General features: G+C 69.0%; 2 protein-coding genes across 2 annotated transcripts; one reads left to right on the top strand and one right to left on the bottom strand.

Annotated features, from left to right (window-relative positions):
- The first annotated feature begins 1,421 nt into the window (after positions 1 to 1,421).
- On the top strand, positions 1,422 to 6,649 carry H696_00510 (hypothetical protein). Its single transcript, XM_009494382.1, has 11 exons — positions 1,422 to 1,632; positions 1,742 to 1,890; positions 2,054 to 2,129; positions 2,235 to 2,435; positions 2,591 to 2,713; positions 2,878 to 3,014; positions 3,088 to 3,379; positions 3,551 to 3,888; positions 4,015 to 5,314; positions 5,528 to 5,595; positions 5,771 to 6,649. Exons 1-11 carry the CDS (start codon positions 1,542 to 1,544, stop codon positions 6,137 to 6,139), a joined length of 3,144 nt encoding a protein of 1,047 aa, XP_009492657.1. The 5' UTR covers positions 1,422 to 1,541; the 3' UTR covers positions 6,140 to 6,649.
- Positions 6,650 to 6,896: 247 nt separating this feature from the next.
- On the bottom strand, positions 6,897 to 11,249 carry H696_00509 (hypothetical protein; the record flags this gene model as incomplete). Its single annotated transcript, XM_009494381.1, has 3 exons — positions 6,897 to 8,386; positions 8,615 to 9,908; positions 10,118 to 11,249. The coding sequence occupies 3 exons, from the start codon at positions 11,247 to 11,249 to the stop codon at positions 6,901 to 6,903; spliced, it is 3,912 nt and encodes a 1,303-aa protein (XP_009492656.1). The 3' UTR covers positions 6,897 to 6,900.
- Positions 11,250 to 11,282: the final 33 nt, after the last annotated feature.

Genomic DNA, 11,282 nt, shown 5'->3' with positions numbered 1-11,282 from the left:
TTATGCCGCTCGGCCTCGGCGGCCACCTGGCTGTTGTTCTACCCCGCATTCCTCTCCGAGGAATGCTGTTCTGGGATGCTATCATTCCCACGATGTAACACGTGTGGCAATTGGGCTCACGTGTTGCTTCATCTATCGTTTACATGGGGATTCCACTACAGGGCGGCACGCGCCCGTCAGGAGCTGATCACGCGTCCGACCGTGACCACAGAGGCATCCCCGCCGGGCCTTCGCATTCCGCCGGGGGGTGCGGGCGTTCCCGCGTCTTCGTCTGCATCCGCGGGAAGGGCCCCTCCTCTGTCGCGGGGGCCCGGGCATGCGCGTGCCCGTTTGGCCAATCTAACCGAGATAGCGGCCGGGCGCGGGGTCTACCGGCGTCTAGCGGCTCGGGGATGGGCATATGCTGTCTTCCGGTTCGGCCGCGCTGCCCCCCCCCCCCCCCCCCCCCCCCGAGGCCCGGGATGGGACTGAGATCGATGCAACCGTGGCGAGGGCCTTGCTCCCCGGTTTCCGCGGCTTTGGGCCGCGGGAATGCGGGCCTCCTCCTTCCGGGCCTGGCCCTGGCGCGCGATCCATGGCGCTGGTGTTTGCCGGCTTCCGGCTGTACGCACATTACGGCTCTGTGGGTGTGTATGTGTGTGTGCGTGTGTGTGTGTGTGGGGTCGAGGAATTCCCTGTCACAATATGGCCGACGCGCGAAACAGGCCCAGGCCAGTTCTCGCGGGGCTCTTTGCCTGACCGTGGTAGGGAGGGGGGGGGGGTAGGGAGAGTGGGGGCAGGTGGATGACGGTTGCCCCGGCCGCGCCACACTCGGAGCGACCCTCCTGGATCCCAGTGTGCTTGCGCCGACCGGCCGCCGGACCGGCCAGCTTCGGCCGTGGACGATGGTTGATTCGGCAATGCGCGTGCGCGTGTGTGTGTGTGTGTTGGGGGGGGGGGTGGGAAAGAAACGGACGCGCGTGACCATGCCTCTTCCGTGTGACTATTTCAAAATCACGCCCTCATATTTGACATCCGTTTGCTGGCTGTTCAAACCTCGGCCCGATGCCCAGCTAGCCCACAGGGCAGGGTTGGGCTCAATCGTGGGCCATGTTTGTCCTGGGCCGTGGGGGGGGGGGGGGGGGCAATGGGGGCGATCGCCGGAATGGCCCTTCGCCCGCTTGCAACTGCGTGTGCGCCTGGATCGTTCGTTCGTTCGTTCATTCGTTGGTTCGAGGGTGATCCCGGCCTTGTGTTCGATTTTCCCCCATCTGGCGGCCTCCGGGCGCCCCACCACAGCCACCACCACCCAGCCATGCGGTGGTTGTGTTGCTGCCCCCTCCCCCCGCGCGGGAGCATCATGTTAAGTGTCTGCACTTCGAGGCATCTCCCCCCGATCGGGGCGATCGATATTGCATGCCCCTCCCTCGCCCCCTCCCCCCCCCCCCCAGTCCCTCCTTCCCATCCCCCTACCCATCCTTTTTGTGCCCCCGCCACCTGTCTTTCCTTCACGTATTGCGCACTCGGAGGTAGTTAATCCCCCTCCCACCTCCCTCGCCGCCATGTCCGTCATCACTGAGCGCGATATGATGCAGCACATGGCCAAGGCTCTTAGCCATGATGAGACTGCCCCCAAACCCAAGCACGTCCGCGGTGCGTGCATATGCTGTTTTGAGCCCTGCGCCAGCTTCTCGGATCGCCTCATTGGCCACTTACGCTCCTCCTTTCGGGCCTCCCCGCGCGTTGCCTGCGGCCATGGCAGCCCTGATCATCTACAACATGCAGGGCGTGCCGAACGCTTATGCCACCTTCTGGAACGCCTTCAAGCAGCAGAACCTCCACACGGACGAGGTTGTCTGCTACAAGGGCCTGCTCACACTGCACAAGGTCATCCGCGATTGCAATGTTGATGTACGCCGGAGCGCTCCTCCCTCGGGTGAATGCTCTTCTCTCTCCCTCCCCCCCTCTCTCTCTCTGCGTTCTTCCGCCCGCCAGCCCCTGGCCTCCTCTCTCCCTCTCTCCGCCCCTGTCTTCTCTCCCTGCGTCGAGAAAGGCGACTGACACATTCGCACAGTTCCTCAAGAGTGCCTTCCGCGAGGTGAACTTCCTCAAGTCCCTGGTCAACCAGCCGATGCGCTCGGGTGCTCGTGGTACGGCCTTGCTGGCCCCCCATCCGCCATCTCCCCCCCCCCCCCCCCCCTGCATCCAAATACTCGACCTAACCACTGTGTCCTCCAAATGCCCCCTTGTGACAGGCTACCAGCGCCTGATCGCGGCCTACAACCACTTCCTCATCCTGAAGCTGGCCTTCCATCAGGTGCACCCGGAGTTCTCGCCAAACATGTCCTACGCGGATTATGTGTCCCTGCGCAAGGCCCACGAGCCAAATGAGGCGTACCAGACCGTGTTGGATCTCTTTAAGCTGCAGGGTGACGTGCTCATCCTGGTCGGCATTGGTGCGGCCTCTCTCTCTCTCTCTCTCTCTCTCTCTTTCTCTGGCCATCCGTCACGGGCGCCCCCATCCCTCTCCCTGTCCGCTTGTTCCACTCCCATCAGGGATCTGGCCGCCCTCTGACACCCCGTGAGCGCCCTGTGCCAACCGCCCCTCCAGTGTTCAACTCCTTCAAGACGGGCGTCGCCAATGAGTGCCGCATCTCCTCGCTGGTGCCACTGATCGAGGAGAGCTGGGGCATCTACCAGTTCCTGATGTCGATGCTCCGTGCCATGCATGCCAGTGCGTTTGCCTTGCGTCCTCTCCTCTTCCCTTCTCCCTCTCTCCCTCTCTCTCTCTTTCTCTCTGTCTCTTTTTTTCCTTGCTCACCACTGTGACGGCTCTCTCTCTCTCTCTCTCCCTCTCTCCTCCTCCCCCCCTCCTTTGCCACCGCATCCCTCTGCCAGTGGTGTCCGACATCTCGGTGTACACCGAGCTCCGCGACAAGTTTTCCGAGCAGCACGCGAGCTTGCACAAGTTCTACGAGAGCTCTAGTTCCATTCGCTACCTGACCTCGCTGATCGACATTCCGAGGCTGTCGCGCGTGCGCTCATTCTCCCCTTCTTTCTCCCTCTCCTATTGCCCCTCGCCCTCGGCTGACACTGGCCCGTCGACAGGACCCACCGCTGCTGTATGAGCCCCACCAGGCCCTGCCTGTTGAGCCCCCGCGCAAGGCGGCCAGCCCGCCGCCTCCGGTGGCCAGTCCCCCGCCCGAGCCGATTGTCGTGCACGTCCCCTCCGGGCCGGACCCGGCTCTCCTGCGTCTGTTGGCCGAGAAGGATGCCGAGATTGCCCGGCTTCGCAACCGTGTGGCCGAGCTCGAGCATGAGCTTGGTGTCATGCGCGGCCTGCTGGCTGGCGAGCAAACCCGCAGCATGGACCTCGAGTCCCGTAGCAAGACCCTCGATGGTGCGCGGCCTGCCACCTGCCATCTTTCTGCCCCTTCCTACTTGTCAATTGCCCCGCCCCCCCGCCCCCCTCCCCTCTCTCCTCATGCCTGCTGTGCACTCATTCCCTAACCTTCCTCTCTCGTTCTCGCTCGCTCGCTCGCTCGCTCTGCTCCCCTCCCCTCCCGGAAAGAGGAGCACAAGGCCGCGTCGGCCAACCTGGCCCGCCTGACCAAGATGTATGGCACCATGCGCGCCCAGCATCTGGACCTCCTCCGTCAGAAGCAGGACTTCGCCACGGAGACACGCCGGCAGGCTGCCGCCTCGGAGGCGGCCATCGCCGAGGCTCGGCGCAATGCCGAGGCCGCTGTCCGCAAGGACACCGAGAAGACCATCGCCGAGGAGCTGGCCAAGGCGCAGAAGGCTCACGAAGAGGCCCTCCAGCGTCTGAAGGAGCAGGAGGCCCGCGAGCGCGAGCTCCTCGCCAGCCAGTTGGCCCAAACCAAGCTGACATTGGAGGAATTCTCCAAGGTCCGTCCATCTTCGGGGTCATGGGGGGCCCTTTTGTCGGGCTCTCGAGCCGGTGTGCATTGTACCTGTTGCTGACCCATGCCATTGTTTGTTGCCGCTGGTTTGGGCCCTTCCCCCATCATGCAGTCATCCGGTGCCGAGTCCGATGCCCTGCGCCAGCACTATGCCCGGCTGGAGGAGGCCCAGGCGGCGTCGCTGGCCGCGGCCAAGCTGGAGAGCGATCGCCTTCAGGCCGAGCTGGCCTCGCAGCGGGTCTTCTATGACGCGCTCAAGCGCGAGAGCGATGCACGCGCGGCCGAGCTGGCTCTCCAGCGCCAGGAGAATGAGGCCCGCATGGCCGAGGCTGAGCGCATTGCTCGGGCCGATGCCGAGGCCCTGGCCTCGGCCCGGCGGGCCAACCTCCAGCTCCTGGCCGACCGGCTGCTGGAGGAGGTCCGCGGCCGGGTGGACCTGTCCGTGGCGAGTGACACATGCGCGCCGCATGCGAATGCCTCGCGGGCGATTGCCGCGTCGGATGCCATCCGCGCGGCCCTGGAGTCCTTCAATGGCCTGAACACGGTGGAGTTCATGAATTCGCTGGTCCTGTCGCATGATGGCGCCAGCGGGGCGGCCGGCGGCACCGGTGCCGACGGCGGCACGGCCGACCTGAGCGAGCTCCTGCGGCAGGCGCACGCGGTGGCCGAGAACATCGACTCCATGCTGAACACCGTGCGCGGGCTGGGCGCCACGTATGAGGGGCTGTTTGATGGGGCCGGCGGCACCGGCACCGGGGGGGAGATGCCTCGCTTCGATGCGGAGGCTCTCATTCGCGCGGCCGAGAAGGTCGCCGGTTCCTGCCGGGACATGCTCCGCCGGCCGATGGAAACCGGCGCCACGACCACCGACAATCAGGAACACGCGGCCGGCTTCGAGGCGGCCATGCAAACCCTCTCGGGGCTGCTGGGCCAGCTGCCGGATCCGAGCGCCATCTCCACCACCAAGTCCCTGGATATCGATGGGGCCATGGCCGGCGCGGCGGCCGAGATCGACCAGGCAGTGGCCCGGCTGAGTGCCCTGCTGGCCGAGGCCATGAAGGAGCCCTCGCGCGCGGTGCATGCCTCCCTGCTGGACACCACGCGCGCCATTGCCGGTGCCATCGGTGCGCTGATGCGCGCGGCGCGACTGGCCCAGGAGGAGATCGTGGCCAAGGGTCGGGGCACCGCCTCGCCGGACCAATTCTACCGGAAGAACCATCGCTGGACCGAGGGTCTGGTGTCGGCGGCCCAGAGCGTGGCCTCCTGCACCAATGTCCTAGTGGACAAGGCCGATCGGGCGGTCAGCGACGACCCGGAGGCCGACGGCGAGAACCGCATGGAGTACCTGGTGGCCTCGGCGCACCAGGTTGCCGCGTCTACCGCGCAGCTGGTGGCCGCGTCGCGTGTCAAGGGTGCGTTCTGTTCCATCTCCTGCCGGTTGCGCCCCCTCGCACTGGGGGTACCATGCGCATGGGGATGCCTCCCCCCCCCCCCCCCCGCCTGTCATGTGCTTTTCCCCATTGGGGGGTCTGCCCAGCCAAACTCCCTCCCCTCCCCTCGCTCGCGCATCCACATGTCACTCACCACCTTTGATGCGCCGCCTCGCTTTTGCCCTTCCCCCTCAGCCGACCGCAACAGCGTCACCCAGGAGAACCTGGAGGGCGCGGCCAAGGTGGTCAGCGAGGCCACTCGCGTGCGTTTTTCCCCCTCCCCCCCCTTCAGCGTGTTCTCTTTTCCTGCTACAGCCTTCCTCCCGAAAGCTCGCCAGCGTCCACTTTGTTGGTGCTTTCCTCTCTTTGGTTGTTCTCACCGTCCCGCCCCCCGATCCCCTCCCCGTTGGTCCCTCCTCTCCGCTCTGGACATTGCAGGCTCTCGTCCGTGCGGTGAAGCAGATCTCCTCGCGTGCGGCGGCCGAGAAGGCCGCCAGCCAGCCGGCTGCCGCTGCCGGGGGTCAGCTCTCCTCTGCCCAGTTCCGCATGCAGGACATGGAGAAGCAGGTGAAGATCCTGTCCTTGGAGAAGGCCCTGGAGGATGCGCGCCGCGAGCTGGCCGACCTGCGCAAGCTGAACTACCACAACCTGGAGGCCGACTCGCCGACGGCCGACTCGCCGCCGGAGACCGCGGGTGGTCTGGAGACCTCGGTCAACAAGATGACCCTCAATGCGGCGACCCCGGCCCCGGGCCCCATGAGCAAGAAGGTGCCCCCTCCGGTGGCCCCCAAGCCCTCCTTCAACTAGGCCCCCATGGAGAGGGGACGAGGGGGGGGGGCGGGCCCTTTGTGCTGGCTGGCCCTGCCTGGCGCGTCCCATTCCGTTGGGCGGGGCGACGCCTTGTCCCTCCTGGGCCCCCGCTCTGCGGGGGTCCACCTCCGATCGGTGGTGGGGATGCCTGGCGACCCCCGGGGGCGGTGGATCCCACTCGGCCCTCAGCACACGGAGAGCCTCCCGGGAGAATGGGCAGGGGCCGGGAGTCGCAGGAGGCGTCTCCTTGTGGCTGGGAGTCAGTCATCCTGGGCCGTGGCGCAATCCCGGGGCCCGCCCGGACCGTGTGTCGGCCTGCCTGTCCCCGACCATTTGGTGCAGGCTAGAAACTGGGCCCCTCGCGCGACAAAGCGAGCGGGACTTCGCATGGGCGCGCTCTTTCTTCCTTTTTTTCCCCAGGGCATCCGCTCACACACGCATGAGCGTCCCCTGTGCCGGCATCTCCCGCCCCATTGTACAATATCATCACACCTTCCTATCCACACACCACCCTGTACGCACTATCATGCATGTGGGTGCCCCTCGTTGCACGCGCGGGAGAAAATGGGGAAAAGAAAAGGAAACACACACTTGACACCCGCACAGACCGAGAGAACCGCCCGGCCCCGCGAGGGGGAGGGGAGGCCGCTTCGTGCGAAGTCGGGCCGGGGCGGTGGCCACGCAACGAGACAGGTGTATTGGTGGGAAAGGCCGGCCCGTGTGTGCGTCACACGGAGCTGCGGCCGGTGAATGCCCGGCTAGTCTCGACCGTCGGCCATGAAGACCGCCGTGGCGGCGGTGGCCGCGGCAACCGCCGGGGCAGGAGCCATGGTCTTCCATGTGGCCGAGGGCGCGGGAATACTGAGTGCATGGACACAGGAGGGCGGGAAGCCGCACGTCTGCAGGGCATACAGGATCCGCCGGCCGAAGAGCTCCTCGTCCAGGGCGGCCATTTGGTCCTGGGGCTCCGGGGCGGCGGTGACCACTGCCACACAGATGTCCAGCCGGGTGGCCTGGCTCGGGCGGCGAGGCCCCCGTTGGAAGGCGATGCCGACCGCCCGACCGGCGGGCCGGAATTGCCCGGCCAGCGGGCGATTAGCCACGAAGTAGGACGTCGTGTCGGGCGCGGGCGCCGTGGCGAAGGGGGCCCCGGCGCCGAGGATGCCCCCGTTCTCCGTGCCACCAAGCCTGGTGCCGTCATGTGGCGCCAGGAAGTCGAGGATGGTCTCCTCGGTGATGGTGCCGGAGCGCAGGCTGACCAGGTCCCGGCACAGGGGGAACAGTTGCTGGCGGTCCAGGGCCTCGGCGGGCATGGGCCGGGGATTGGGCACCGGCGACCGGAGGGCCTCATCGGGAAAGGGGTCCAGGATGTTGGCGGTCCCCCGGGCCAGCGCCCCGTGCGCCATGTCCAAGTACCAGTTGGGGGCTTGGCTGCGAAGGGGCGGCAGGCCCGGGGTCAGGGCGGCAGGCGGCGGTGCTGCCGGGGGCGGCACAACGGCCACGGCCGCCGTGGGCTGTCGCCGGCCGGCGGGCCATGCCCCGGGGAAGAGCGAGGCGGCCGCCATCTCGGCCGGGCCGTGGGGCGAAAGCAGCACCGCCGGGGTCAAAGCCGGCGGCGAGAGCAGGTGTGCCAAAGCCGAGTGGGGCCCGGCAGGGGCCACCTGGCGTGTCGGGCCGGTTTGGGAGGTCGGCTCACGCTGGCCAGGCCCGGCAAGGGTGTCGGCTCCGTCGGGCGGGGCCAGGCTGCTGGCCAGGCCCTCGCGGCCGGAATACACCAAGGACCGCCAATCGGCCGGGCGCTCGGGAGACAACATGGCAAAAGGCGATGGCTGGGTGGCCACCAGGACCGGAGACCCGGGGCGGGGGGAATGGCTCGGGCTTCGGCGCTTCCGGCGTTTCGGGCTCTCAGGGGCATTGTTTGCGCCATTGGACCCGCCATTGGAATGGGGGGCCTGGCCGTTGTCGGCGCCGCGGGAGGATGTGCGCCGGCCCCGGCCGTCGTAGCGCTGGCCGAAGATGTGAAACCAGGTGGCATACCCGCCGGCTCCGTGCGGATCGCCGATCAGGCAGATGCGCCCTGGCAGGCGTCGAGCGCACACGACCAGCCGGGCGCTATACCGCCGGGCCGCGTGCGCCGGCCCTCCTGCCAGGCTGGGCTCCCGCTGAGCCTCCTCCAGCTTGCCCAAAGCTTCGATGGTGTCCAGAAGATGGGCCAGCGGCCGTAGCAGGGGGGCTTTGCCGATACTGCAAGCACACGAGGGAGGAGCGTTTGCCAGGCGACCAGGAGCGAGCGGGGGAGCGGGCGCATGCGCGGAAGAGAGGGCAGGGGCCAGGCATGTTAGAGTGGCAACGGCCCAGGGGCCCACGGCGCACGAAGAAGGGCGGGCCCTGGCCACATCCAGCCATCTGACGGCCCGTCGGAGGGGGGAGCGGGGGGCCGGCACCGGCAGTGGCGCCATCGGACGGACGCACGTCTCACATTCGTAGATGACCACCAGCGAGCGTGTCCGCTGCTGGGCTAGGTCGCCTGCGATCCGGGCCCCGCGGGCTGTGGAAATCCCCAGGTCGTAGTGGCAGGTGCTGCCGGTTTGGAGGGCGGCCATGCCGCCGGCCGGGCAGTCGCCACTACAGCGCGGGCACTGGCGCAGGATGAAGTTGGCCCACCGAGCCGCCAGGGCGTAGGTGATACGGGCACTTTGGGGATTGCAAATGAGAGCCGTTAGCCGGGTGGTGGAGGCGGCGCGCTCGAAGGCCCGCCGGGTCAGGCAGGCCGACCGGCTGCCGCCGTCCATCTGAGCCGCGAGCTTGCGGTCGGCCGAGTCCCGGCGCAGGATGGGGGTGGCCAGGCCGGACCCGATGTCGGAAGGGGGGTGGCTTGTGTCGATGGCCGATCGGGCAGCGGCGTCGGCTGCCAGGGCCGACGGGGTGACCGTCTGGTAGGGTGCCAGGCGGGGCGACTGCGGGGCATCATACGTGTGGAAGACACTTTGGCGCCGGACCATTGGGGCGGCAGGCGCGGCCGCCACGGCGCTCGGGCCCGCGGCGGGGGGGGCGGCGGCGGTCCCGGCGGCGATGCCGACACCGGTGGCGTCGCGCGCCCCGGGATCCGTGCCGGCGGGTGTGGACCCGGCGTCCGGCGCCAGGGGCGGACCGCGACGCGCGCGCCAGCGGGCTCGCGAGCGCTGGTACCCGCGGTGGCCCTTTCGCCGGGCCGCCGACACGGACCAATGGCCACTGGCGGCCAGGGGGCGCGTCACCGGTGGCCGGTGGCGGGTGGGCTTCTTTCGCAGGAAGCCAAATAGACGCCCGGCCCGGCGGCGAAAGCCGCGGACCCGGCCAGGCCGCCGGGGTGCCATGTTGGCCGGATGGACGCCCGGGGTGTTGCCGGTGCTGGCGCCGGGGGCCGAGCGCCAGCCACGCGACCGGCCCGGCACCAGCATGCCCAGGCGCTGGCCCGTGCGTCGGGCCCAGCCGCGCAGGCGACCCCGACGCGACCGGCCCGCCGGCCGGCCATCCTCCCCGTCCTCCGCCAAGTCCATGAGGGGGAAGAAATCCTCGAAGGAGCTACTCCGGGCCAGGTCGTCGGCCTGGCCGGCGGGGGGCGGCACCCCGGCCAGGGGGGGCACGACCGGCTTGGCAACCCGGTACCGGGTGGCCGGGCGCTGCAGGCGACTGCCCACCTCGGGCGCCATGAGGGTCGTGGTGGAGGCCGAGTTGAGGAGTTTCCGGGGGCGCGGCCGCGAGAGACCCTCAAAGCGCAGGAAGCCTGGCTCATGGCCGGGCCGAACCATGGGGCCGCCAGGGTGGGCGAGGGCCGACAAGCAGGGTGGCCCGCGCGCGCGCGCGGGGGAGGGGGGGGGGGGGGGGGGGGGATCGATCGAGCAAGCGGCATGAGGGTTAGAGGACATTCGCGCGGGAAGCGTGGCCGGCAAGGCGCAGAGGGTGAGACATGAGCCGTGTCGAAGATGCGCATACGGTCGGCCAACATGGCCCCGGCCTGAGGCGTGGCAAAGACCGACGAGGTGTCGCCCTGGAGCGGGGGCGGAGCCGCGACGGAGGCACCGTCCAGGCTGGCCGGGGCGGCCGGGCCCACAGGCACGACCACCACCCCGTCAGGCGTGTCGGTGGCATCGTCGATGGTGATGCCGAGCGGGGTGACGAGCTCGCGCCGGGTGCGCAGGGTGTCCTCCTGGCCGGCGACCGTGCCTGGAGGCTCGTCCCCGGCCAGGACCCCGGTGGCAAGGGCGTCGACATCGCGATACCTTGCGGCCAGGCGCCCATCGGGGGAGACAATGCGGAAGCGAATGGCCGGCCCGGCTCCCGGGCCGGCCGACAATGTGGCCGCCCCGAGGAAGGCGCCTGCCTGGCCGACGTCCGGGCCGACGGTGTTCAAGCTATGCGGGCGTCGCAGGCGGAAGCCTCCAGCCGGGCGACCGGTGGCCGGGTCGGGGGCCAGGCCGGCGGCCGGGGGGCCGGCCAAGTCGCCGGCCTCCAGGCGCGACTGCCCATACTGGCCCATGAGCGAGAGCGGCTGCCAGAGACTGTCGCGCATGGCCGGCGGGGACCGCGGGCCCAAGGCCAGTCCGGGCCCCGGGGCCCGGAGCCGGACCGCGTCTTCCGCGTCGGCCAGGAGCTGGCTCTCATTGGACCCCATGTAGCTGATGGCCGGGGCGAAGGCCACGCGTCGGGGGGGGCCCTCACCCGAGCCGCGGCCCGCCACCGGGGCCTGGCCCGGCAATGGCGCAGGCAGCCCCGGCGCATCGTTGTCCGTGTCGCTGGCAAACCAATCGTCCAGGTCGCTGTCATCGGTGCACAGGCCCTGCCGGCGGTCGGCCTCGATGCGTGCCTGGGACGACAGCGAGCGGCCGGACAGGGACGTCCGCTCACCCGTGTGTGGGTGCACATGCGACCGGCCGATCGCGCGTAGGCCCAATTTGCCGGCCCCGTGCTGCCGGCGCCACGGTCGTTGGGGCTGTTGCTGCATAAAGCGTGCTGACCCCAGGCGCTTGGCCACGGCGGTGTTGGCCGCCACGGCCATGCGATCCTTCAGCCGGGAAACTTTGGACTGTTCGGCGGTCGGCACCTCATACCCGTCAAGCCCTCGCATCTGGGCAGATGCAGTGGCGGGAGTGGCTCGGGC

The sequence above is a fragment of the Fonticula alba genome (assembly GCF_000388065.1).
Source record: "Fonticula alba strain ATCC 38817 unplaced genomic scaffold supercont2.1, whole genome shotgun sequence".
Lineage (NCBI taxonomy): Eukaryota > Rotosphaerida > Fonticulaceae > Fonticula > Fonticula alba.
The sequence above is the reverse complement of the archived record's forward strand: the minus strand, read 5'-3'. Positions and strand labels throughout refer to the sequence as shown.

Bases quoted from the DNA above. Each gene is read 5' to 3' on its own strand.
- H696_00510 (XM_009494382.1), top strand. From the start codon at position 1,542: ATGTCCGTCATCACTGAGCGCGATATGATGCAGCACATGGCCAAGGCT. The intron at 1,633-1,741 runs GTGCGTGCATAT...CGGCCATGGCAG, and splicing joins CAAACCCAAGCACGTCCGCG to CCCTGATCATCTACAACATG. The intron at 5,315-5,527 runs GTGCGTTCTGTT...CTTCCCCCTCAG, and splicing joins GGCCGCGTCGCGTGTCAAGG to CCGACCGCAACAGCGTCACC.